At 46.0% G+C, this 27,619-nt stretch overlaps 1 protein-coding gene across 1 annotated transcript; it reads left to right on the top strand.

Moving 5' to 3' along the window:
• The first annotated feature begins 183 nt into the window (after positions 1-183).
• SLC35E2B (solute carrier family 35 member E2B) lies at positions 184-25,894 on the top strand. The gene is made up of 9 exons (XM_035119941.3): positions 184-289; positions 10,448-10,966; positions 12,401-12,536; positions 13,659-13,786; positions 14,391-14,511; positions 15,791-15,844; positions 17,544-17,616; positions 18,469-18,614; positions 21,465-25,894. Exons 2-9 carry the CDS (start codon positions 10,627-10,629, stop codon positions 21,712-21,714), a joined length of 1,248 nt encoding a protein of 415 aa, XP_034975832.1. The 5' UTR covers positions 184-289; positions 10,448-10,626; the 3' UTR covers positions 21,715-25,894.
• Positions 25,895-27,619: the final 1,725 nt, after the last annotated feature.

Genomic DNA, 27,619 nt, shown 5'->3' with positions numbered 1-27,619 from the left:
TCTCCGTCGCCTTGAGAATTAAAGTATTCATCGCATTCATAGAATCAAAGAGTTGTTAAGGGACCGCGAGGGTCATCTAGTCCAACCCACTGCAATCCAGGAATCTTTTGCCCGACGCGGGGCTCGAACCTGGGACCTTGAGGTCTCTTTCTCACTTCCCACAACACCTTGCTCCGCCCGATCAGAGGAGGAGCCCTTTGCAGACCAGGCGGGGCTTCTCCATTCGCTGAAGCGGCCGTGATCATGGCTGCGGAAGGGAAAGGCGAGACTTCTCCGGGACTGCAGGCAGGTGGGTGTGTCGGGGGAAGCATTGTGCGATTGCATTGCAATGTCGGGGGTAATTCCCACCCCACCCACACCCCCAAAATTGGGAAGTTGCTGGAGACATTTGCAAAGCTAAGCGCATCCACATCCACCCCACCCCCCTCCAACGGTGGCGCTGCAGGGATTGCAATACTGTACTGTATATTGTTTTGTGTGTTCAGCACAGCAACGCGGTGCGTGTTTGTGTCTCTTTGAATGGTTATTTCTGCCGCGGCGTCTTGCAATTGTTAATTTTGGGGCGGGGAGATTCCTGGCTGGTTTTTTAATTATTGCCAGGGCTCAGGAGGTCTGAATATAGTGGTCAAACTATTGAAGTGGGTACGGGTATTTCTCATCGGCTAAACCAGGGATCACCAGCCCCCGCACCCCCTTCCAAGGGTAAAGTGTGGGGTGGTAGATACAGCTGAAATAAAGGCTGGCAGTGGTGGTATTGTAGCGGCGGTCTTTGAATTAACCCTGGAACTGAATCAGAAATTAGCACCTTAAAGTAAGGCTGCATGAGCACAGAACAGGGTTAACACACAATTTTTCCTCTCCCAAAGAATCCCTGGAACTGTAAGTTGTTAAGAGCTCTGTGAGGGGTAAACTACATTCCCCAGGAATCTTGCAGGGTGTGCTTTAAAAAGTTAGGTGGGGTATACAGCCTAAAGGATTAATTGTGCCATGAACCCTTTTGGACTTCACCAGATCATGTAGAGGTGTCTCTGTAGCTGTACCCACACTGTGTGTTTGTGTGTATGTAATAGCACACTGATGTTGTGGTGTAGTGCTTAGTGTGTGAGACTAGGATCTGGGTAACTGGGGTTCAAATCTCCCCCACTTAGCCATGAGAATCACTGGGCAGCTTTTTCCAGGGTCTAATTTTGCCTCTGTGTGTGATTAGGTATAGAATGATATTTATTACTGTCAGGTAGGTTAGGCCATGATAGGGTGTATAGTCAAAGATCATCAAAGAGCTTTGTCGCTGAGTGTGAACCTTGATCTTTCAAGTTGAAATCTGACACTTTCTGCATTTTACATGTTCCTCTTCTTCAGCAATCACTCGTAGCCAAGTAAGACTGTCTTCCATGAACACAGTCTTAACAGTGAGTCTGTAAGTGACTGTGGAGGCCAATTCTGGATCCACATATCCTTCCACAGTGGGGACATAGGTTTCCAGGCGGGAGTTGATCATGGTGAGGGTTTGCCAAGCGTGCCTTCCTCTTAGCACAGGGGTCAGCAACCTTTTCCAGCTGTGGGCTGGTCCACCGTCCCTCAAACCATGTGGTGGGCCGGACTATATTTGGGGGGGGGGGGAATGAATGAATTCCTATGCCCCACAAATAACCCAGAGATGCATTTTAAATAAAAGCACACATTCTACTCATGTAAAAACACCAGGCAGGCCCCACAAATAACCCAGAGATGCATAATAATAAGAAGAAGAATTTTTAATAAAAGGACACATTCTACTCATGTAAAAACACACTGATCCCAAGACTGTCCGTGGGCCGGATTGAGAATGCAATTAGGCCGCATCCGGCCCACGGGCCTTAGGTTGCCTACTCCTGTCTTAACACGTTTCTCCCTTTTGTCCTGAGTTTGAGCGTCTTCAAAGCCTATGGCACCTTTGGTAAAGACTGTTCTCCAACTGGAGCCCTCGCAGGCCTGTGTTTCCCAGTTGTCAGTGTTTATAATGCATTTTTAAAAGATTTGCCTTGAGAAAGTATTTGAACCTCTTTTGCTGACCACCAGCATTGTGCTTTCCATTTTCAAGTTTGGAATAGAGTAGTAATAGTTGCTTTGGAATACTATAATCAGGCATCTGAACAACATGACCAATCCAACGAAGTTGATGTTGAAGAATCATTGCTTTGACACTGGTGATCTTTGCTTCTTCCATTGCACTGGTATTTGTTCGCCTGTCTTCCCAAGTGATATGTAAAATTTTTGGGAGAGACCATGATGGAATCTTGGTTGGCAGTGCCCAGGCCGTGTGTGTGTGCAGGGGTGGGGGGAGGACACTGGCCCAGCCCTCGCCAGTGACACCACGGTGAGGACTGGACAGAGCAAAGGAGGGCCACTCTGTGCCTCCTGCCTGCCTACACCGGGGGGGGGGGGCGGCTGGCCAATGTGGCCCTTGGCGGGTAGAAAGGAGCAGCATGCAGGGCCATGCTGGGGTCACCTGCATGGGGGTGCCTGGTTCATGCCCCCTCAAAAATTGTGTGCTTGGGGCTATGCCCTGACTCTGAGAATTGTGTAAGTTGAAACTGTCCCATTAGGAAAGAGAAAAAAAGGCAAAATAGACTTTGCATATGGAAGGTCTGTTTAGAAATCGTGACTAACTGAATGACTATCAGTGACTAGCTGATAGACTTGCCTTTACCATCATGACTTTATCTAATCGTCACCATTACTGTACTTAATAAGCACCCTGTTGGGTTAGTGTAGGCATGTCCAAAGTCCGTTTCAGGGGCCTAATCCGACCCGCCTGAGTTTTGTCCTGCAGATGGTGACAGCAGTCATCACTGCAGATGGTGACAGCAGTCACGAAATTAAAAGACGCCTGCTTCTTGGGAGAAAAGCAATGACAAACCTAGACAGCATCTTAAAAAGCAGAGACATCACCTTGCCGACAAAGGTCCGTATAGTTAAAGCTATGGTTTTCCCAGTAGTGATGTATGGAAGTGAGAGCTGGACCATAAAGAAGGCTGATCGCCGAAGAATTGATGCTTTTGAATTATGGTGCTGGAGGAGACTCTTGAGAGTCCCATGGACTGCTAGAAGATCAAACCTATCCATTCTTAAGGAAATCAGCCCTGAGTGCTCCCTGGAAGGACAGATCGTGAAGCTGAGGCTCCAATACTTTGGCCACCTCATGAGAAGAGAAGAATCCTTGGAAAAGACCCTGATGTTGGGAAAGATTGAGGGCACTAGGAGAAGGGGACGACAGAGGACAAGATGGTTGGACAGTGTTCTCGAAGCTACGAACATGAGTTTGACCAAACTACGGGAGGCAGTGGAAGACAGGAGTGCCTGGCGTGCTATGGTCCATGGGGTCACGAAGAGTCGGACACGACTAAACGACTAAACAACAACAATCCGACCCGCCAGTTGGTTTAATCCGGCCACTGTAGCAGTTTATTTCCTAGGGTAAAATCCTAAAAAAAACCTCAACTACTTCAATCCTTTAAAAAAGGTCAACAACTTTGGTCAGCCCCAACGGCCCTTCACTTCATCAAATCTGGCCCTCTTTGAAAAAAGTTTGGACACCACTGGGTTAGGTTAAAGTCCCATCTAGCCAAGTATCCCATTTCCAACAGAGGCTGGCCAGAGGCCTGTTGAAACGAGGCATGAGAGCTACTTAGCTCCCTTGTGGTTCTCAGCATCTGATAACTGTGCATGTACATGGAGGTTCTACTTAGCTAACTGTTGCTAAATGCTATTTATAGCATGTCTCTCAAAGTGGCTTTCAAAAATGACTGTGTCTCCCCCCAGGTCACAATATAAAGAGATTTGAAGCGAGATGGGAAATGAGTGGGAGGGAGTAGGAAATGGAACATCTTAAAAGTTACAGATCTTAGCATTGCAGTTGATATCAGTGGCAGTTCTGGCCGTCCTGTTCTTGATAATAATAATAAAAACTCTTCTCTGAAGCACTCTTCTTCTTCTTCCTGCCTCACCCACAAAATCCCAGCACCTGCCTCACAGTTCTTCATTCAGAACTAGGATAGCCCTAGCCTCCACGAATTTGTCAAATTTTCTAAGTTATTTGAACTAGGGGCACCATTGAAATCAGTGGGACAAATGATTCATGACTTGCCTTCCACTGATTTCAGTAAACACTAAGTTCAACTACCTTAGTCACTCTGGACCCAACCCTATTCTTTGTTCAACTCGAGGAGGCTCCTTGCACATTGAAATGGTAGACGATCAAACATCTCCCGCAAAACTAGGTGAAGTAGAAAGCACCCACACCCCGCCCGAGAAATCACGCAAACCAGCAAGAGCTATCAGCACAAAAAGTTAAGAGCAGAGCACCAAAAGAAATATTTTTTATTTTATTAAGAACATTTTTCATCTAGCTCTCGGGATAGCTTACAGTTAAATAGAATTCTGGAAAGCAATGAGGTACTGTATTTTTCGCACCATAGGACGCACCTGACCATAGGACGCACCTAGTTTTTAGAGGAGGAAAACAAGAAAAAAATATTTTGCTTTCTTGAATTGTCCTAGGCTTAGCAGCCAACTCCTAGAGGCCTATGTGCCTTTGCCCTCCCCCCAATTTAATATTTGAGGAAGCTTATTTTGCAAAGGGTGAAAGCTCCATTTTTTTTTTAGGATCAGCTCAAAGTTGTGCAGCTTTTTTTGCAAACGGGAAAAGGCCCGTTTGCGGGGGGGGGGGGGTCAGCTCAGAGTTGTGCATCTTTTTTGCAAAGGAGGAAAGCTCCATTTTTTAGGATCAGCTCAAAGTTGCTGAGTTTCCTTGCAAAAGGGAAAAAACCTGTTTTTATGGGGTTCAACTCACAGTTCTGCAGCTTCTCTAGCTTCTCTGCATTTCTACAGTTTCCAGACAGATAATCTAATCAGCCAGTCACATGTCTCCCTCTGGAGACAACAATTGAGGCCTAGGCTAGCTCCCTTAATTCCCTCTCCGATCTCTTGCAATCAGCTGCTGAGCTGGTTCCTTTCTCTTTCCCTCTTGCTTGCCTTTCTTAAACACACACACACACACACACACACACACACACACACACACACACACACAAAATTGGCCTTTAGCTCCTGGGCAATTCGGCTCCAGGGGTCACGCATTCGCTTCATAAGACGCACAGACATTTTCTCTTACACGTACATTTTGGAGGAGAAAAAAGTGTGTCTTATGGAACGAAAAATAAGGTGTGTTATAAAAGGCAAAGGGGAAAGGACAACAATAGGAGCTTGTGCAGGATCTTACCTGCTGGACCCAGCCACTGTTTGCTATCCTACCAATTTCTTATGAACTCCCGTAGGCTCCCTGCCTCATACAGTTTAAATAAAATATACCTGCTTTGCCTAACCTTTTACTTTACTGTGGATACTATCACAGCTTGTTCCTTTAACCTTCTACTACATATAGTAGTGGGATAGAGGAGATGAACAGACCCACAGAATTGTACCAAATACTTTAATAAAAATAAATAAATGTAAGATTTACTTGCAAAGTAAACAGCTCTTGGCTTTGATTCTTGCTTAAATAGGTCACTCAAAGTATACAGTTGCTCGAACATTGATACTTTAAATTTTATCATTGCTGCTTCAAAAGAGGGGGCTATAGAGTTGCCCTCGTTCTTTGCAGGCCAAGCAAAGCTACTAGACAGTTTTGCTGGTCTCCTGCCCTAGTTACCTCTGGTCAGGGGACTACAGAAAGGATAAAAGACATCTGAAGGTAGCTCTGTTTAGGGAAGTTTTTAATGTTTAATGCTGTATTGTGTTTTTAATATTCGGTTGGGAGCCGCCCAGAGTGGCTGGGAAAACCCAGCCAGATGGGTGGGGGTATAAATAAATCACAAGTTTCTCCCTGGAATTCTGAACCCTCACTGGCCTATAACTAGAATTCTGAGTCCTCATTGATATGAAACGATGGTTTGGGATAGGATGGTCTGAGCGATGGTTTGGGATAGAATGCCCTCTGAAGGACCTTGCCACCAGCCGACCCTTTTCCATTCACCTGAACCATATAAAAAGCTGGATTCTGTTGCACTCGAAACAGGAAAGCCTTGCAATTACATAGCAAATGCACCTATTCTGAACAGCTATGCTGCTTCTTGGCAAACATACTTTGTATCTTTCCTGCTTCTGAGAGTTGTTAGGAGACCTCTGTTTCCCATAGTGGAACCTCGTGTTACGTACCGTCCTCCTTGCGAACGCTGTGGGTTACGAACTCCGCTAACCCGGAAGTAGATGTCCCTCGTTGCGAACTTTGCCCCGGGATGTGAGTGGAAGTCGCACACCAGCAGCGCAGCAGCAGTGGGAGGCACCATTAGCAAAAGCGCACCTCATGTTACGAGCGGTTTGGGGTTACAAGCGGACCTCCGGAACGGATTAAATTCATAACTGGGGGTATCACTGTACTATGCTCGCCAGAAATGGGTTAATCCCTCTTCCCAGAAAAACTCTGAGAATTGTACCTCTGTGAGGGAACAGGGGTTTCCTAAGAACTCTCAGCACCCTTTATGAACTACAGTTCCTAGGGGGAAGCTATGACTGTTAAAGTGATATTGTACTGTTTTAAATGACTAATGCAGGTGGGTGTATGGAAAGTAAATACAGATATGGCCAGTCTACTATTACTTGGTTCCTTTTTAGGGTCAAGCCCCCTTAAACACTGCTTCCAACAATATAAGCTTCCAAAAGTATAAGCTACTAGCTGGCCCTGCCACGCATTGCTGTGGCTAATCCCTGTGACTGTCCCCACCCTGTGCCGATCCATAATGTATCACATCCCCTCTTCCCCCCACTCCCCGGCTCATCTCTGTGAATGGTCCCACCGTGTCCTGACCTATCCCATCCCCTGCCCCCCCAACCCCCACCCAGGGAGTCAGTACCTCCATTCGGCCTAGTCTGTAAAGGCTTCAGCCTCCATTCAGCATAATCTGTAAAGGCTTCGGCCTAGTATGTAAACGGCAGCTGAGGTGCTGTTGAGTGGGAAGGTTCTATAGATGTAGTACCAGTGTAGCAGCCGCTAGAGGGCGCTGGTTTGCAACCTGGTTCTTTTCCCAGCATGCACTTTTGGCTGAGTGGTGCATTCTGGAACAGGGTTTTTTTGGGGTTTCACCTGGCGGAGGTGTGACACCTGTCTTTATAAGGGCCTTCGGACATTGGCTTTGGACGTTGTGTTCAAATTTGAACGGAATCAGTGATGCGGTTTCGGAGAAAAGTGGATAGTAACCCACATGCCCAGTTTACATTGATAGATAGATAGATAGTGCATTTAATGTATGAATTGCTTCCCATGGGACACCCTGAAGCAATTTAATCAATTGCTATCCCTCACATTTCATTTCATTTATTTCTTACTACTTTATTATATTTTATATCCTACCTTTTCTTCAAGGAGCTCAAAGAGGCATGCATGGTCCTCTCCCTCCTTTTATACTCACACCAACCCTGTGAGGTAGGTTTGGCTCAGAGTTGGCGGCTTTTCGCCCGAGGTCATGCCATTAACTTCACAGCCCAGCAGGGGTGGGGGTGGATCTGAACTCTGGTCTCCCTGGTCCACCATCCTAACCACTGTGCCACACTGCCCGCTGCACAGCAGGATCGCATCACACTCATTTTGTGGGGTGGATAGCCCTTTAACGGAACTTTCAAATATTTTTCTGTGCATGTGGTTCGCTCTGACCCTCCTCCATCTCTGTTCCAAGTGGGAACATGTTAGGAGTGTCTTTTTGCCGCTGTGGTGACCACAAAGTATTGTTTTCAACCTCATTGTTTTTGAAAATGCATACATGCATTCTGGCAGAGAGTGAGATTGGGGGCAGAGAGAGAGAGAGAGAGAGAGAGAATTTCCAAAATACGTGGCATATAATCACTGGCTTGTTCTGTGTTGTTTCCTTCCCCCGCATCTGTCTTGATGCCAGCTTAATAGCTCAGCAAACTGGTTAAAGTTCTTATGGCAGCCGTCTTCCCTGTTCCATTTTCCAACTTCTTGCAAAATTGCTGAGGATGTTAGAGGGTAAATATTTCATTACCTCTTGATTTATTTGTCTAGAAGCCAGTTTTAGTCAACCCGCCGTGGTTTTGTTGAGCTGGCGCTTGGAACGAGATCCGTGCAACGGCTTTAAAATGTTGTGGGTTTCTCCGAGAGGTTTCAAATCCCCAAGAGGCCCTGCTTCCCAAAAATGCGCTTCCCTGCCAACTACCTTCAGGATTTGAACCGAAATATTTGATTTGGGTGTGTGTAAGCAGCTGAAGAAATAAATCTTAGGCTGTAATTCTATACATGTTTAACTGGCACGAAGCCCCATTGAATTCAGTGGAGCTTACTTTTTAAGTATATTTACACAGTGTCATGCTGATACTGTGATTTAAACACACTGCCCAATTTGCGTATTATCACATTAGGAACATTAATTTCAGTGGGTCTACTCTTGAGTAAAACTTATAGAGCTATAGCCCAGTCTGTTCAAACAGCTGTGAAGCATTACTTGGAATTTTTGTAAACATTTCTAAGAATGACAACTCAACGGCAAATACTTCCATTGTGTGCATTTTCAGGATTTTTTTTGAGGGGGTAGGAACTGAAAATCGACACAGATTTAGCAGAGAATTTTAAGAGAATCTATATTATTGTTTTTTAACAGGGAATTGCGTGCATTTTTAATAGAATTGATAAGTGTGTATTTCACAGGGATAACTAGCTAGGAAATCATTTTCAGCTTTGAAAGTGCCCAGTTGGGCTGGTGGTATACTTATTTCTTACGTCACTCTGGTTAGAGTGTCAGGTTAGGACTTGGGAGCCCAAGGTTCAAATCCCCACTCAGCCCTTAAGCTCATTGGGTGACCTTGGGTCAGTCACTTTCTTAGCCTAACCCGACTCACAGGGTTGTTTTGAGGATAAGGGAGGGAGGGAGGATTATTTAGCTGTGATTCCTGCATTGCAGGGGGTTGGACTAGAAGGCCCTTGGGGGTCCCTTCCAATAACTTTGTCTATGTACAATTGATTTTGTTCCTGTAGGATCACAGATGGTGGCATTGCATTGTTATAGAACAGCCAGGGTTGGAAACTGAGATATGAAAACTAGGAGCCAAATGGCACTTTAAACCTATATTATGGGCACCACAACGGAGTGTCTAGGCACACTTTTTTTATAACAAGAATACAAAGCTGAAAATGAATGAACTGCAACTAAAATCTTAGGTTCATTTTTCACATGGTCTAGTCCTCATCTGAAGACTGCAAAAAACCAAAGCCATACTCCCCTTGCGCGCCTCCCCAATCTTCTTATGTGGGTCCCTTCTTCAGTCTTCAGAGAGTGGCTGGAAGTGGGGAGGCAGTGGCAGTTTAATCTGAAATCTTAGGCTCAGTACTGCCCCCAGAGCTCCAAAACTGCTCACATTAATGAAATTCCCTGTCACAAAACGCACCTAGAAGGATGGGAGTTTCGAACGCTGAGAACAGCTTTTCCTCATCTTGGTGGTTTCCAAAATGTTAGGCTGTATTCCCTGTCAATTCCCAGCCAGCAAAGTCAATACAGTAGTCAGGGATGATGTGAATTATTAACACAGTGTGGTTTAACAGACAATTCCCTGCTCCCATGTGGTGGGCCAGACTATTTTTTTTGGGGGGGGGTGAACGAATTCCTATGCCCCACAAATAAATCTAGAATATGTTAAGGAGTTTAACAATAAAGAGTAGAGTGTTTTGAAAACTGAAGTATGGTACCAATATTTTTATCGTAAACACCAAAATAAACATGTATTAACAGTTTCTGCTATAAAAAATGTGATATTAACAATGTGTCACTTATGTGAATTGCGTATTCATTCATGCTTATCAAAATAATAAATAAAAAGTGTTGCTGACCCCCACCCCCAGTGGTGACTAGACATTCTGTTTTGGCGCCCACAACCCAGGTCCCAGAAGCCATTTGGCTCCTAGCTTTTCCATCCCAGTTTCTAACACTGCCAGTGAGCTTCATGGCTTAGTGGGGGATTTGGACCCTGGTCTCCCAGGTCCTAGCGTGACACTCTAACCCAGGCACCCCCAAACTGCGGCCCTCCAGATGTTTTGGCCTTCAACTCCTATGATCCCTAACTAACAGGACCAGTGGTCGGGGAAGATGGGAATTGTAGTCCAAAATATCTGGAGGGCCGAAGTTTGGGGATGCCTGCTCTAACCAGTATACGACACTTGACTGTGGACTATTGTTTATTTTTTTATTTATTCAATTTTATAGACCGCCCTTTATGAAAAGATCCCAGGGCGGTGTACAAGAACACATTTTATGGAGTACAGTAAAATAATAATGATGATGATGATGATGACGACGACTAGACTAGCTTCTGAAATCATAATCCCTAGGAAATGTGAAGTCAAATTTTGCAAACCTTTTAGGAGGGGTGTTTTTTAAAATTGATTTTTAAAAATATATATTTGCAGAGAATGGAAGTGTACTCTGGAAAGAGCACTTGAAGTTCCCTGTGAGCAAGAACAACTTTGGAGGATAGCCTGTGTGGACTGCTGGAGGTGCTGAACCTTTCTCCCCACTTAAGCAGAGCGTCGCATTTGGCCGATGTTCGCTGGGCCCAGACAACCAGCTGTTGTTTTGGGGCCTCACGATGGCCTCCCTCGCAAGCGTCCAGAATTTGGAGAATGCTGACGGTGTCGCCGCTGCTTCTTCTCTCCTGGAGGAGAAGTCCAAAAGCAAAGGGTTTTTCCAGCTCGGCTCCTTCTTCCATTCCCGGAACGAGAAGTTTGTCATCGCCAGGAGCGACAGCGTCCCGGAGGAGAACGTGTTGAAGATCACCATCACTGAAACCACTGTCATTGAGTCGGACCTGGGCATCTGGAACTCCCATGCACTCATCTACCTCACCTTGTGGTTTTTCTTCAGCTTTTGCACACTTTTTCTTAACAAGTACATCCTTTCGCTGCTGGAAGGGGAGCCGAGCATGCTGGGTAATTACTTCTTCTTGCAGGGGGTTCCTTCTTGCTCTACAATGCAGACGTCTCTCAACAATATTGTATTTTAATATTTCTGTTGGAGGCTGCCCAGAGTGGCTGGGGAAACCCATCCAGATGGGCGGGGTATAAATAAATTATTATTATTATTATTATTATTATTATTATTATTATTATTATTATTATTATATAACTTACTCAGGGGTTACATTCCAGGGATAGGGCACGAAGCCACAACCACATATAGTCAAAACACTTTGTGTCCCATGGCAGGTGGGATTGCTTAACTCTTTTTTCTCAGACGCCCACCCCATCTCCCCCCTTTTTATTTTAATATTTGTCCAGCTGGATGCGCCCAAGTTAAATGTACGTAAGTTGCGAGCTACCTGTTCTACGATCCCATGGCTCTGTGAAAATGGTCTGGGCAACCTTTGGCCTTCCAGATGTTGCCAAGCTACAGCTCCCATTCTCCTGAGGGTTGCAGTTCAGCAACATCTGGAGGGCACCTTGTATACACAGTTTTGGTCAGGGTGGGGAAGCTCCAGATCTTGCCACACTACAACTCCCATCATCCCTGACTGTTGGCCATGCAGACTGGGGCTGAGGGACTTCTTCAGCATCTGTGGGGACACCAGTTCCCCCTCCCTGGTGTACAAAATGGGTTGGATCTAGACTAAGTTAGTAATATACTCTGGTTTCTCTTCAGATCGTATAAATCTTTCGCCCTTTTTAGACTAAGTTAGTAACTTTTGAGTCCCTTTGAAACCATCAGGGCTGGAGTTAGAGCATGCCTGCTTGCTTGATGTCCATGGTACTACTAAGCCTGACTAACTTAGTTTGGAGCAATCCTTTATTCATGTGTTTGTTTGTTTGTTTGTTTGTTTGTTTGTGTTGTTCTTTTAAGTGGCAAGCTGACGGTTGCAACCAGTATACATGGTTTATTTGTGTGTGTTTGAATAACAATGATAATATTTCTTGAGTTGTATCCAGACAACAGCCCGTCTTCACTATATATTTAAAGCAGCATTTAAAAATTCATGGCCTCCCCCAGAGAATCCTGGGAGCTGTAGGTCATTAAGGGTGCTAACAGACGTTAAAGAGGCCCCAATTCCCCTCACAGGGCTACAATTCCCAGAATTCCCTGGGAGGAAGCCTTGATGATTAAACCGCTCTGGGAACTGAAGTTCTGTGAGGGGTTTTAGACCGAGAGTCTCCCCCAGCCCTACATGGAGATGCCTGGGATTGAATGTGGGGCCTTTTGCGTGAGAAGCAGATGCTGTAGGATGAGACCCAGAGTCTTAGGGCTGTTTGAATGTTCAAGTCCCAAATTTACCATAGACCGTAACCAAGCCTTTTATGCAGGTTTTTTGAATGGGAGGGAGAGCAACGGGGAGGTAAGGATCTGTCTCATTCTGGCTCTGATTCTCCCAGGCGCCGTTCAGATGTTGTCTACCACTTTCATCGGCTGTGTCAAAATGTTCGTCCCTTGCTTCCTCTACCAGCACAAGACTCGCCTCTCATACCCTCCCAACTTCCTCATGATCATGTTGTTTGTCGGGCTGATGAGGTAAGAAGCGGCTAGAAATCTTTCTAAGGCAGGGATTTTCATCAGTAATAAAAAATGCAATAAAGTAATCAAAAGGTCACACACACTCTTTCAGCTCAGATCTTGTATCTGGGCCTCTGTTTCAACACAAAGGAGAATGTCCACCTGAGCAGCAAGAATGGGGATTTCGTTGTTGTTTGTAATCCTAAAGGCCGTATTCACTTATGGGCAACATTCTGAGGGTCCCATGTTAGGGGTGGATGGGGCCAGCAGTAAAAAAAAATAAAAAATTGGGCAGGGCAACACATGTAATTTTTTACCTTTGACCACTAAGCTAGCTTCAACACACACACACACACAGACACAGACACACACACACCATCCAGGCAACAAAAAAGGCATTATGAGAGTTCAAACACATAATCTGGCCAGGCAAAAATGTTTGAAGAGAGTTCTGCGGGCCAGATAGAGAGGACTGGAGGGCCACATTTGGCCTACAAGACTGAGGTTGCTGACCCCTAAGGAGAGGTGTGCTTGTCATTTATTTATTTATTTATTTGTTCATATATACATACATACAGTGGTACCTCAACTTACTAAGGCGATCCGTTCCGCGGCGCTCTTCATAAGTCGAAGTCTGCAGTTGTCGAAGCATCCGTTATGCATGAAGTGCGATTTTGCACGACTGCGTATGCCGCTTCTGCGCAGGCGCAGAATGCACGTGCAGCGAAAAGACTTCCAGGTTTGCTGACTTCGGAAGTCAAAACCTTCAGAAGTCGAGTCATTCGGATGTCAAGGTACCACTGTATGTATACATATATGAAATAATGTGGCTATTTTATATCTCACATTGGGATGAACAGATTCCAGGCTGCTTCACTTTTGCATGTGTTCATTTGTCAGTCTGTGAATTTCTTTTAAAAACTGCATGAGAATCCATGCTTCAATCCCTATTTAAACTTGTCATTCTGAATATATTTTCTCAAAAATATGCCTTTCTAAAGATATATTTCCCCCTGAAAGTGTGCATATCTAAACATGTTGTAAGCAGCTGAGAAATGGGTGTTTTGCTTTTACACACAAACACAAACACAGAAAAAAGCTGTGTTATTTAAAACTTTGTTACCCCTCTTCTCTTTTTAGGTTTGCAACTGTGGTCTTGGGCCTAGTCAGTCTGAAGAACGTAGCTGTCTCCTTTGCTGAGACAGTGAAAAGCTCCGCCCCCATTTTTACCGTCATCATGTCCCGCATGATTTTAGGAGAGTACACAGGTAAGTCTTGCTGAAACTTAGGCCGCATCTACACTATCCATTTAAAGCTGTATCACCTCACTTTAAACAGTAATGGCTTTCTCCAAAGCATCCTGGGAACTCTGTTAAGGGTGCCAAGAGGTGTTAAGGGCCCCCATTCCCCTCATAGAGCTACAACTCCCAGAGTTCCCTGGGAGTAGGGAATTGTCTGTTAAACCACTCTGGAAATGGTAGCTCTTGCAAAGCCCCTTGCATGGTGCTAGGTGAGAAAGGCTCACCTGCTGTCTTTGGGATATGCCCACCTATCCAACTTTGCCCAGGTGGAACCAGCAGGGGGCAAGGGGAGCCAAGGCTCCAGACCAGCAGCCAAATCCACTTGCAAGCCAGGCTGTTGGGGCGGCAAATCCTACGTGTGAAGAAGGGCTCCCTTCTGTTTGTCCTGGTCTGTCCATCCTAAATCGCAACAGGTCAGCCCAATCTCTGGTCCCTGAGCTTACATAACCATAACCCAAATGCCAAGCAGCTTTGGAAATACAGTATGGCTGTGGCCTGATTTATTGCCTTTAAAAATGTCTTTGCCTCCTTCCCCCTCCCTCTCTGATCAACCCCTTTTCCCCCTACAAAGGATTGCTCGTAAACCTGTCTCTTCTCCCCGTCATGGGAGGGCTCGCTTTGTGCACTGCGACAGAGCTGAGCTTCAACGTCCTAGGCTTCTCGGCAGCTTTGTCTACAAACATCATGGACTGGTAAGTACCGTATTTTTCTGTGTTTAACACGCCCCCACGTATAAGACAACCCCTAATTTTTTTGGACTACAGCAACAAAAAATGGGGGGGGATTGGCCAAATTGGCATTGCCGATCTCCTGCTGGCTGCTGCCCGTCCCCTCTCTGCTATCCATGTATAAGACGACCTGCAATTTTGGCCTATTATTTCTAAGGAAAAAATATATAGTCTTATACATGGGATAATATGGTATATTGGAGCCTGCAGACAGAAGTGTATGGGATGAGTGTGTGTGTATACAAGAGAGACAGACAGACAGACAGAGTTTCCTGTGGCTGTTAGTGGGTGAAGTTATTGTGCGTATGTCCGTGTGCGTGTAATAGATATAGATATGAATTGGATGAGTTGCACAGGGTTGGACCAGAGGACCCTTTAGCTCCCTTCCAACTCTTAACAGTTCTATAATTCCATTACTTCTGTTCATGATATACAGGCGTCATCCCCACCCCTTACACGATGGGGGTTACGTTCCAGGCCCCTGCGTGCCTGGAAAGTGGAATTGTGTAAAGTGTGGAGCACCCCACTTGAATAGGGAGGGTAGATGGGGAGGAGAGAAAGAGAGAGACCCACCGCTGCGTGGCCTGTTGAGAACCTGCCTGCCTCCTCGAGGGCAGCCAGCGCACATAGCGGCTGGCCGCGGAAGAGGACGGCCAGGAAAGGTGCCCAGCGAAACTCCTGCCAGGATACACATGCATGGCAGAGGCAGGGAAAAGCCCCCCCCCCCCGAATCACTGGTGGGTCAAAGGCTGCCTTCCCTCACTCCAGCAGCAGCCCCGAGTGACTTCCGGGCAGCTGAGCAAGGGAAGGCCCATTTATTCATTTAGATATTTATTTCACGGCATATGAAATAGTCATGCTTGAGTGGGGGGTGCATAAGTGTGTGTGTGGGGGGGTGCACCTGTAATGTATTTCTGTTTCTGTTTCTAAATTTATTTATCTGCTTACTGCATTTATATCCTACCTTCCCCACAAAGGGGCTCAAGGTGGCTTACATAGTTTCCCTCCCTGTTTTTTCCTTGCAACAGCCCTGTAAAGGTAGGTTAGGCTAAGAATTAGCGACAGGCCCAGCGATGTGTTGTGAAACTTGCTCGGAGACCTTTGTGTAGCAGCATGTCTAAAAAATAATAATAATAATAATTCCACACACACATATATATATGCATACACACACACACACACACAAACAAACAAACCATGTTCCTTCTCATCAACAAACGTGCGGTTTCCTCCCCCCTTGCAGCTTGCAGAACGTTTTCTCCAAAAAACTGCTCAGCGGAGACAAGTATCGCTTCTCGTAAGTACCTGTCATATTTCGGAAACCAAAAAACCCTCCGTATTGATGAAGCATTGGCGAGTCCTTCTTGTTTTGCCACCTCCCTCAGAGGACAGCAGCCAGTTTAGGAGGGCTCTCAGAGCCGTCCTAAATCCATCTCTTTCTTCACAGAGGTCTTAGCGAGTTCCTTGGCTCCTAGCACGTGAGAGGGCTGGGACTCTTCTCATCATTTGGGCTACTGCAAGGGTTGTCCATGTGATGATCTGCAGGTGTCATTGGACTCCAACTCCCATCAGCCCAAACCAGCACGGATTATTGAGGATTAGACAATAACAGGGAGGAGAAGGCTATTCATGGCTGCTAACCACAACGACTGTGTTCTGCTTTCACTGTCGGATGCCTCTGAAACGGCTGGGAATCCCTAGCGGCAAGAGTTGGTCTTGTGCTCAGTTCCTGCTGTTGGGTTTCCTCAGAGGCATCTGGTTGGCCACTGTGAGAACAGAATGCTGGACCAGGTGGGCCTGACCCAGCAGCTTCTTTCCCCCTCTTTATCTCTCACGCTTTTGACCAACATCTGTGTTTTCTCTGGACTGAGCTGCCTGTCTGTTACACAGGACAAAGGGCCTTTTGGTTCTCTGCCCAGGCAGGCTACTCAAGCTTCCCCTGACCTCTGATTTACTGGACATGATCAGATAAGCATGCAAAGCAGGCTGCATCTGCCCTCTGAAAGAAGCTTGCTTCTTCCTGTGTTGAATTTTGTTTCATTTAGCAGGATTTGTATCTAAAAGAATTAAGCAGGTCTCTAAGCCTGGGGACTAGTAAGGGTCCCAGTTTAGCACCCAAGGCTACTTCCCCTAAACATATCCACCTGACATCATATATGGGGCAGGGAGAGACAAATCTGGACTGACTGAGTTCCATGTGGGAAGCTTGGTCACTCATTCAATCCCCTCTGAAAGCAGGCTCCAAAGGCATCACGTTTTCAGAGTGATTGACCATCTATTTCCACTCATAGAGCTGAAATTCCCGGAGTGGGAACTTCACCACTTTTAACAGCAATGGCTTTCCCTGAAGAATCCTGGGAACTGCAGTTTGTTAAGGGGTGCTGAGGGTTGTTAGGAGGACCCTGTTCCCCTCCTATAGCTACAGTTCTCAGAACTCCCTGGGAAGTGCCACTTTGGAAATTGGTGGTGTGTGGGGGGGGGGGGAATAGGAGTCTCCTAACAACTCTCTGCACCAATAAAAAATTACAGCTCCCTGGATTCTTTGGGGGAAGCCATGACTGTTAAATTGGCATGATGCTTCTGTATAGTGCAGTTTTGTATGTGTTGATGCCCAGCATAAGCCATGCACCTTCCATGCATTTAAAGCCCATTCCCCACCCCCCCTCAAAAAGTATCCTGGGAACCGTAGTTTATTCATACGGAGCTACAATTCCCAGCACCTTTAACTACCCACACTTCCCATGATTCTTTGGGGGGAGTCACACGCTTTAAAAGTACGATGTGTAAGGAGCCGTATGTATGGACCACTGCTGTGGGTAACCATCACTCTGTCACAGCTGGTTTTGCTTTTCTTTTAAAGAACATCTCCGGTTTCATCAGTGTATTGAGTTTGGGTGTTTTTCCATTTCATCCTTCTGACTGTTATTTCCATTGCAGCCCATGCAAAATACTAATTTCACTTGGTTAATTCTCCCCAACCAACACCACTTCCATAGCGCTCCCGAGCTTCAGTTCTACACCAGTGCAGCCGCAGTGATCATGTTGATTCCAGCTTGGATCTTTTTCATGGTGAGATTTTTTGCACATTCTCCCCCCCCCCTCCACCCCACTATAAACTAAGAGTCCTTCTCCATTTTCAAAGCACCCAAATTCAAATCTTGCCTCTATTTCTAAGCAGCCCTAAACAAGTTAGGGTCCCTCGGCCTCTACTTGCCTCCTCCTGATCAGCAGTATGGGAAAAAGAATGCCAGCTTGTATCAGGCTGTTGTGGGGATTATATTGACATGCTGTATGTGAAGGGCTCTGACCGCCATAAAGCAAAGATGAGGAGGGAACCTGTGGACTCTTGACTTCTAGCAATGAAGGGCCAGAGCTTAGTGACAGAGCATCGGCTTGGCATGCAGAAGGTGCCAGGTTCAATCCCTGGCCTCTCCAAGTAGGGCTGGGTGAGATCCATGTCTGAAATCCTGGAGAGCTGCTGCCAGTCAGTGTGGACAGCACTGAGCTAGATGGACTAATGGTCTGACTCAGTACAAGGCAGCTTTGTTTGTTCATAGGAAACCTTATAGGTGGTGTATTTTGTCCGCATCCATCTGCAGGCCACAATTTTTCTCCCAGCTGTTCAAAAAGGAAACTGTCTTTGAAACATCCCTTTGAGAAATCTGTCCCTAGGAGAATTATACAGGAAGCAATACTGCACATAATGGAAATCTGAATAATGTAAGAAAAATGCACATGAGTGTCCAGAATCTGAAAACCTTGGAGAGCTGCTGCCAACCAGAGTCAACAATAATGAGCTTATATAGATCAAACACAGCTTCCTGTGTTTCCTTACTCTTCAGCGACCCCTTTTCTGTGTGTTTTAATGAGGTCTTCACTGCATCTCATATATCTCCCTGTTTCCTTTTCTTTCCTTCTTAGGATGTGCCAGTAATTGGGAAAAGCGGGAAGAGCTTCCAGTACAACCAGGACGTCGTCGTGCTCCTTCTGATAGACGGAGTGCTGTTTCATCTCCAAAGTGTTACAGCCTATGCCTTGATGGGAAAGATTTCCCCTGTGACTTTCAGGTTAGGAATCCCGCTTCCATTTTGTCTGGGTGGGGGGGTTTAAAAGATTTGTTTGCAGATATTTGAACGATGGATTTCTTTGCCTTTTTGACCAGAGATTGGTCTCTTATGGCGACTTATACAAGGTGACTGCCTGGTAGGTCAACCCTAAGGGAGCGGAGGGTGGCCTTTTCAGTGGTGGCTCCCCGTCTGTGGAATGCTTGCCCCAGGTAGACCCACCTGGAGCCATCCTCGTCCATCTGCAGATGCCTCCCATGGTGGTGTTCATATTTTCATAGAGTGGGTAGGACTGAATGAGTGTTTTATGGGTTTTGAAAGTTTTAAGAGTTTTCTGGTTCTACTTTGCTTTCATTTTGTTGTAATTTATCTTGTCAAGTTGCTCTGACATTGTGTCTTCAGTATAAAGTGACTGATGCATGTGGTTAATACCAACAGATAGTAATAATAAGTTGCTGGATAATTTGCAGTACATGGGCAAAGGTTTCCTGATTCCATTGCTGTTTTAACGAGTGGGAAAGACAGTATAGTGGGGTGCAGGGTCTGCCAACATGGTGCCTGTGGGCACAATCACCCTGATCAGCCCTTCACTATATTGGAAATAGCAATCAGACAATCATGGAAAATATAACCAAACAAAAAACAGAAAGCAGTGACAATTGACAGTGAAAAATATTATATATATATATATATATATATATATATATATATATATATATATATGTATGTATGTATGTATGTATGTATGTATGTATGTATGTAGAAGGTCCATGTTTGTTAAGCCGCGACGTTCTCCGAAACCACTTGCCCGATCGCGTTCAAATTTGGCCACAGCGTCACATGGGGATATCCAAGTGTTTCCATGCGCTTAGATTGCCCACATGTCACACCTGTGCCATGAAAACCAGGTAAAACCCACTGGTTTGGAACCCTGAAATCAGAGGGCCAGGGAAGCTGGGAAATAGAAGGCAGAAGAGGTTGCAACACAGCACCCTCTAGCGGCGGCTACACTGGTACTACAGCTAGAAAACCTTGACCCTCTTTCGGAGGCTACACTGGTACTGCAGCTACTAGGCCGAATGGAGGCTTGCCTTTACAGACTAGGCCGAATGGAGGTGGGAACTCGCCTGGGTGTGGGTTGGGGGCAGGAGGGGACGGGATAGGTCATGGATCAGGACAGGGTGGGGGGAATCACAGGGATGAGCCACAGCAATGCGTGGCCTGGCCAGTTGGTATATTATAGTAACAGTGTAAATAATAATAACAAAATATCTATGCAAATGCAATGGCCTGATGCATACATTCAATGGTGTACAAACATTACTAATCTCTTTCAGTCTAAAGTGCAATAGTTCACTTGGGAATCATAAATGTTCCAGATAAGTATAAAGGTGATATTCATTGGTGTTCTTTTTCCAGCAAAATTCCTCAACTATCCTTGTCTACCCTGACAGGTTAGATAGACGAGGATAGTCGAGGAATTTTGCTGGGAAAATTGGGGTGCACATCTGTTACGCCACATGCTAGTGGTTAAAAATCCCCACAGCCCCAACCGGTCCACCTTTTGCTGGTTTTGAATCTCCAGAAAGCAATGCTCTTGACCCTCTTGGGCTTTTGGGCTGAAGTGGTGGCTGACCTTCCCCTATCCCAACTGACCATTGCTTTGTAGTCTTTTCGAAATGCAGACGCTTCAGCTCAAGTCCCTGCAACAGATGTGAGGGATCTGCGGCACTGTGGCAGACGACGGGAAAACTTGCTGTATTTTGCATTGCATTCCCAATTGAACTATTGCACTTTAGACGGAAAGAGATTAGTAATGTTTGTACACCATTGAATGTATGCGCCAGGCCATTGCATTTGCATAGATATTTTTTTGTTATTATTTACACTGTTACTATAATATATTTAATATTTTTCACTGTCGATGGTCACGGCTTTCTGTTCTTCACTATATTGGAAGCTGAAGCTTAACAGTGGTCATGGAGCAGAAGAGCCAGGGCCAAAACTCCTGAATGCAAACAGTTTGGCCCTTGCGGGGGGCAGGGGGGAGGCATAGCTCAGTGGTAGAGCATCTGCTTTGGAAGCAGAAGGTCTCCAGTTCAATTCCCCATCGCATCTCCAGGTGGGTCTAGCATTGCATACAACCCAATGAGCCTCCCCGGAGCATAATGTAGGCCCCATATGTTTCAAGCACCACTATACCACTTAAAACGACCGTGGCTTCCCCCAAAGGATCCTGGGAGCTGTAGTTTGCAAAGGGTGCTGTGAGAGCCCTATTTTCCTCACAGAGCTACACTTTGCAGAATATCCTAGGAAGGAGGATTGATTGATAAACCACTTTGGGCTGTGCACCTTTGTGAGGGCGAAGAAAGCCATAAAAGCCTGTAAACTCCTGGGTCTGGCCAATAAAACTCAGGAGCCAGGAGGAGATAAGAGTCCCATGAGTTATTACTTTACAAGCGATAGGTTCAGCAGATAATCCACAGAAACCTGAACGCTGTCCTGGGGGGGCATTTATAAGTTTCTTACACATAGGATTCCAATTTCTTCCAATCATATGCACAGAAACATTTCCCATTACATCATCATTTTCTTCAAGCGATAGGCTATCAATTTTGGGGGGCCCTGGGGTCCCCCATCAAGGGGAATGGGGGGGTCTATTAACAGCTCTCGACACCCTTAACAAGCTACAGCTCCTGGGATTATTTGGTGGGGAAAGGCCTGACTGTTGAAAGCAATGTGATGGATGCAGCCCTACAGTTCTCTGTCTCACCCAATCTGTTGACCTGCTCTGGGAGCCTAGCTCTGTTTTTCTGACTTTGTGTCTCACTCCATCTTCCTCTCCATTTCCAGCGTTGCCAGCACGGTGAAGCACGCCCTGTCCATATGGCTAAGCATCATCGTGTTTGGCAACAAGATCACCAGCCTCTCGGCCATCGGGACTGTCCTGGTGATGGTTGGGGTTCTGCTCTATAACAAGGCCAAGCAGCACCAGCAAGAGACCATTCAGAGCCTGGCAGCAGCCTCTCCTCCCCAAGGGTCCCAGAGCCTGAATGAAGACACCGAACCACTGATTCCCAAGGACTTGAAGCCCTACGAATGAGGCCACCCTCTGTCCCTCTGCCACAACTTTGCTGCAGAGAAGCATGGGGTGTTTTTATTGGGGGTGGGGTGTAAAGGATACAATCCCAGCGATTAACGCTGCTGTGGGCGCTTCCTGGGGACAAGGCCTATTTTCTGCGGTTGAGAAAAATGAGTTGCATGCCAACAGAGAGAGAGAGAGAAAGAGAGAGCGCTCTTTAAGAAATGGATGTATAGAATGGAAACATATGGACTTTTGACTCTGTCTAAAAAGCGGGCAAAATGTCAGGCGGTTGCTCGGGGCCCAGCCTCCACCAAAGCAATGTGGACTGCAGCAAGTTTCTCCGTCGTCTGTACAGCGCCGCCGACCCATCTCATCCGTTGCAGCGACTTGAGCTGAAGCGTCTGCATTTCGAAAAGACTACAAAGCAACGGTCAGCCACCACTTCAGCCCAAGAGGGTCAAGAGGGTTGTTTTCTGGAGATTCAGAACCAGCAAAAGGTGGACCGGTTTGGGGCTGTGGGGATTTTTAACCACTAGCATGTTGCGTGACAGGTGTGCACCCCATCATCCCTGAGCCCCAAACACACAATGGACTGAAAAGGGGGGATACCACTGTCTCTCACTTTCTCTTATTGGCAAAACCCTCCAGAGACCTTTCAGCCATATAATCAGTTCTGATAACAATCCACACACACACAATTTTGGTAGCCATCTTACACACACACACCCCAAGTTTAATTTCTAGGTGCCTTCTGAATGAAATGTACATTATTAAAAGCATGGCTGGGAAATACTTTGCACTAGAGGTCAGGAAGGTGGGCAGCTTTGAACATCTTCTCTCACCCCACCTCCAGTTTTGAGACTGTGTAAGTAGGCAGTAAATAACAGACTCTTGGGAAATGTGGGAGTACCAGCTTGATATACATAGCAAAACTTGCTTCTGAGAATTATGAAATGGGAACCAAAGGAGGGAGAAGAAGGGTCCCTATTTTTTTTTAAATGGAAGAAAGAAAAATAAGGAAAAAATGGCAGAGGTGATCCTACCTTCTCGTGAGGTTTCAGGTTAGTTCACAAGGTTGTAACAGCAGGGGTGGTGGGGACACTGGGGTTTTCTGGTTCTGTCCTGGGTAAATGGCTCTAGTCAGCAACTAGCACGGCCAGAAGTTTGCTTTGAGAAGGAAGCAGAGGCTGGTGGGTTGTAGCCCCTGCTTGCCCTACTTAGAGGAGACCCACCGAAGTTAATAAGCAGGACTCGCTTATTTCACTGGGTCTTCTCTGAGTAGAGCTAAAGTTGGATGCAGCCCATAGGAGCAAAGGAAGCTGATTCATACTGTGTTGGCTCAGTGTTGTCTGCACTGACTGGCAGCAACTCCAGTGTTTCAGACAGGACTATTCCCAGCCTTACCTGGAGATACCAGGGGTTGAATCTTAGGCATGCAAAGCAGATGCTGTAACACCTGAGCTGCATCCTTCCAGGTAGAAGGTGACAGGACAGACTCTGCCTGCAAACTCACAAGTAGACAGCAGCAGGCCAGCATAGACCAGTGATCTAAGACTTGGCATGATTTTGAGTAGGTTTGCATGAAATTTTGTACACTCTCTTGCAAGGACAATTGCACCCTAAAAGGCATTTTATAAGTTATATACGGTGCCATCCTAATGGTGTCTACTCAGAAGTAAGTCAGTGGGGCTTCTTCCCAGGTAGGCACGATAAAGGATTGTAGCCTGTGGTCTTTGTGATCCAAGTTTTGTGCTGGATAGAACGGGAAAGAGGGAGAGAGCCCATAAGCTAGGACCTCTCCGGCCCACAGAGATGTGGTTGCAAATAGCAGAGTAATGGCAGAGTAAACACGCTTAACTTAGGGTTGCGCTGCCCAATACTGTTTAGCATTGTGTTACATTTCAGCAGGGACACCTTCCCTTTTGCAAAACAAACAAACAAACAAAAACGGCATGTCATGAGCCACAAGAACACCAGCCACATTGCTACAGCTCAACGGAGGCTGGTCCATCTGGGCATGTTGCCCCACCAACCTCAGCCGGCCCCAACCTGCCTGCCTTCTTACTTGCAGCAAGACCAGGAGGTGGGAGTGGCTGTCATTCTTAATGTTTCCTGTGGAGACAAAATTAGAATTGGTTGGCTCTGGCGCCACCTACTGTTGGACTCCCTGATTTCCGCCCTACCAGACACCACTGACAGGACTGGCAGCTGGTAAAATTTTACCCAAGTCTGCCAATCACCAGCTAGTTTAACATCGCCATCCTATGCATGCCTACTAAGAAATAAGCCCTCGCTGAGTTATTCAGGGCTTACTCCCAGGTATGTGTGTATAGGATTGCTGCCAAAGTGAAACGCAGCCATAGCTGTAAAGACAAGCATTTTGTGCATTACATATGTTAGACCTGCATATCACAGTAAGTGCCACTTTATGGGGTGTTCACTTCCATGTGTAAGAGAAATAGGAGTACCTCTTTCAAGCTGACATATTTTTGTGTGTTATCAGTGTTTTATGCTGTAGTTGTGTGTGTGTTTTTAATCAGCCACGCGATGAACAGAGGAACTTTTAAAAAAACTTACCAGTAAGCTTATCGTCGGGTAAGCAAATCAATTAACTTATACTAAACATTTACCAACTGAATGTTTGTTTGAGGAGTTGCCAACTTTTTTAGGCCTGTCTGCGACACTGCCTCTGGTCACCTCCTCCCCCTCCCCAGTTCAGCCCTGCCCTCAAGGGCCAGAAATAGAGAACCTGTGTACTGTATTTGCATACTTTGTGTCCCCCCCCCCTCTGTGTAAACATCAGATCCAGTAGAGCCTTGAAAAGAGTTGAAAGAGGAAATGGGAAAGTGTGCCTCTCTATCAGCTTCCTCTTTCATCTCTTTGTATCTTTCGGTTGGGGGGCGGGTAACCACCCTCACCAGTTTGTGACAGAGGAGACAGTGAGTGGATAGGGCAAGGGGCTCAGAGGCTTTCTGGGTGCCAGAAGACCTCAAGAGCCCTATGATGCCTGCGGGTTTCATGTTGGCAACTGGTGGTTTAATCACTAAGCATTCCAGCACGAATCCTTATAAACAGCATGTCTATGTTTCAGCATTGCATGGGCTTTTGCAATAAGAATGACCTCAAATAGTCAGGTTCAGGATGGTTGTACCAATCTATAAGATACCTCATCCCACGATACCTGCCTCATCCTCTGGGCTGCCCAGAAAGAGGCATAGCCTGGCTACAGACAAAACTGGTATAGCCACAGATTCCTCCCCTAATAATCATGGGAAAGGTAGTTCCAAGAAACAAACTACTAAGAGAATCAGCATAATTCTCGGCCCTCTTGTCAAGCTACAATTTCCAAGTCTACCAGGGAAACAGTGACAGTTAAGCACCTCATGGCCATCAAACCAATTTATGTCTCTGGTGTGGAACAGTGCTTTTCCACTAAGTCCCTAGTTGATGGTGGGTGCAAGTCCCGCTGTCCCTGACTGCTGCCACAGCTGGCCAGGAATGATGGGAGTTGTAGTCCAGAAGCATCTGGGGACCTAAGGCAGTCAGTTTTTGACGGTGTTTTAATCAAAGATGGTGTTTCTGGGAAATGCCTGCAATTTAGATAAATCGTTCACATTTGCTCTCCAGAAAAAGGCAATATGTTTTTTCCTGCGGAAACTTGAACACACAATCTCTCATGGGTGCTTTTTTTTTTTTTTGCGACGGGGCCAAACCTTAAGTATACTGTATTGCAGGCATCCTCAAACTTCGGCCCTCCAGATGTTTTGGACTACAATTCCCATCTTCCCCGACCACTGGTCCTGTTAGCTAGGGATCATGGGAGTTGTAGGCCAAAACATCTGGAGGGCCGCAGTTTGGGGATGCCTGCTGTATTGGGATACCAATATGAAAATAAAAGTGCATGTAATACATAATTGAGTATGTTCACTCTTCCAGTATTGACTTAATGTGGAATGTCCATCCGCTTTATAAACCTGCTTTCAAGCACAACCAATTTGATGTAACTGTGACATCCGCTTAAAGTCTCCAAACGGACCAATCCTGTGGATGAGCTTTTGCTACCTGCGTAAGAGGCAAAAATACAAGCTGCAATGTTGTTTGTTTTTAAAGGAAAGAAACTTGTAACTGTACATAATCCTGTTTTTGTTCACTGTATCTTCTAAGAATTCTCTTTTTGGTAAATAAAAACAAAACCATGTTTTGCTCTCTGTTTACTTATCCCGTCTACGTGAGTTGAGGGAAAGAGCAGGGCTGGGGTGGTGAGGGAGGCAGGAGGCCGAATGTGGGGAACCCTCCCTCCACAAAGGGGGTGGTATGACTTGGTGGGTCCCCCCCTCAATCCTCACCCCCTGATATACCTCAGTTTTGCCCAAACCAAAGCCCAGCTTCAATTCCCCCCGCGTCTCCGGATAGGGCTGGGAGAGAGACATGTCTGAAATCCTGGAGAGCTGCAGCTTGGCAGTGTAGACAATGCTGAGCTTTATGGGTTGTTGTAAAATTTGGAGGTCTCTGGGCACCTGGAAAAAGGGATCTTGACCCAGGTAGAGTCCGCAGATCCTGGTAAACTAGCGCAATTGCCGCTGCTTACCGCTACGAAAGAACAGAGCCCCAGCCAGAGCTGTCAAAGCAAGGCAAATTTATTAACCCACAAAGAAACAAAGAAATAAAAGCCGTTGCAACAGCGGTTCCCCCCCCCCACAGCAAATGAAGTGGAGAAGAACCCCGAACAAAGGAAGGTTTGGACTTTTATAAGAACAGCTCTCCATGTTACTCAGTTAGAGAGAAAAAGGCGGGAAGCGGGCGGGGAGGAAGCAATCAGGCATGTACAAAGGCTTAACAGTCCGTGATGGGGAGCGACAAAAGGTGACGGTCTTTGGTGATAGCCGATTGATGCGTGGGTAATTTTCTTCTATTGTTTCAGGATGACTCAACGGAGATGCGGAGAACGTCAGCGATAACAAAATCTAAATAAAGTTGTTTTTCTTCCTTGATTTGTATATTAGTGTCATTTGTCCGCGGCCAGCTAGATGGCAGTGTGGTATCGCACATGTCGAGGCGGGAGGGACAGTCAGTAAAAGTCCGTGGAATATATGAGAGTTAATTTACAGGAGTTCATAAACATCATAGAAGTCAAGCTTGCAGTAATGTGCTGATCAGAGTATACAGTATTGATGAAAAGTAGCAAGAAGTTACAGTTCATGTGCATTCTTATAGAAGGTTACATACAATTGTAGCGGGTGAAAGGAAAAGGAGCGGTTACCTTCTGACAGCGATCGTGCAGTGACAGCTCAGCGGAACAATTTGGCATTCAGTAACAAAGTATAACGAAATCTCAGGCCAGACAAGTATATGGAGGGAAACATTTGTTAGAAACAGTATAAAACAATTTCTCCTTTATTTAGGCACAGTTTATTGCAACAGGATCGGCTGGGTTCCTTTGGAATCAATAATCTCCCTTCCTGGGAGGGGGAGGGGGAGACGCTTCGTCAGCAGCGACAAGGAGTTTGTGTAATTAAACGAGATAGCTGTCATTTCCAGACATCCTGGCTTGGCTTTGTTATGTGTATCTTTCTATGGGATTAGGGCGGGGGTTGTGGTGATCTGATTATGTTGATTGGGGTGGCGGAGAATACCGGGGCATGTCTGGTTCAGACAAGGATTTCCCCATTCCCGGTCTCAAGTCAGCTTCCCCTTTGACCTGATTTTTGGTACCCTGTGAAACATGGCCTCGGTGTGGCCAAGAAATGCGTGTCCCCCTCTCTGTTCATTACTGAACCCTTATTTCAGGGTCAATGATCTCCATATAAGGCAGCTTTGTATGTTCCTATGAAACCATATTAAGGTAGTACGGTGGTACCTCAGGTTAAGTACTTAATTGGTTCTGGAAGTCCGTACTTAACTTGAAGCGTACTGAACCTGAAGC

The sequence above is a fragment of the Zootoca vivipara genome, chromosome 6, assembly GCF_965207765.1.
Source record: "Zootoca vivipara chromosome 6, rZooViv2.hap1.1, whole genome shotgun sequence".
Classification (NCBI taxonomy): Eukaryota; Metazoa; Chordata; class Lepidosauria; order Squamata; family Lacertidae; genus Zootoca; species Zootoca vivipara.
Note: the sequence above shows the minus strand (reverse complement) of the source record. Positions and strands in the feature narration are given on the sequence as shown.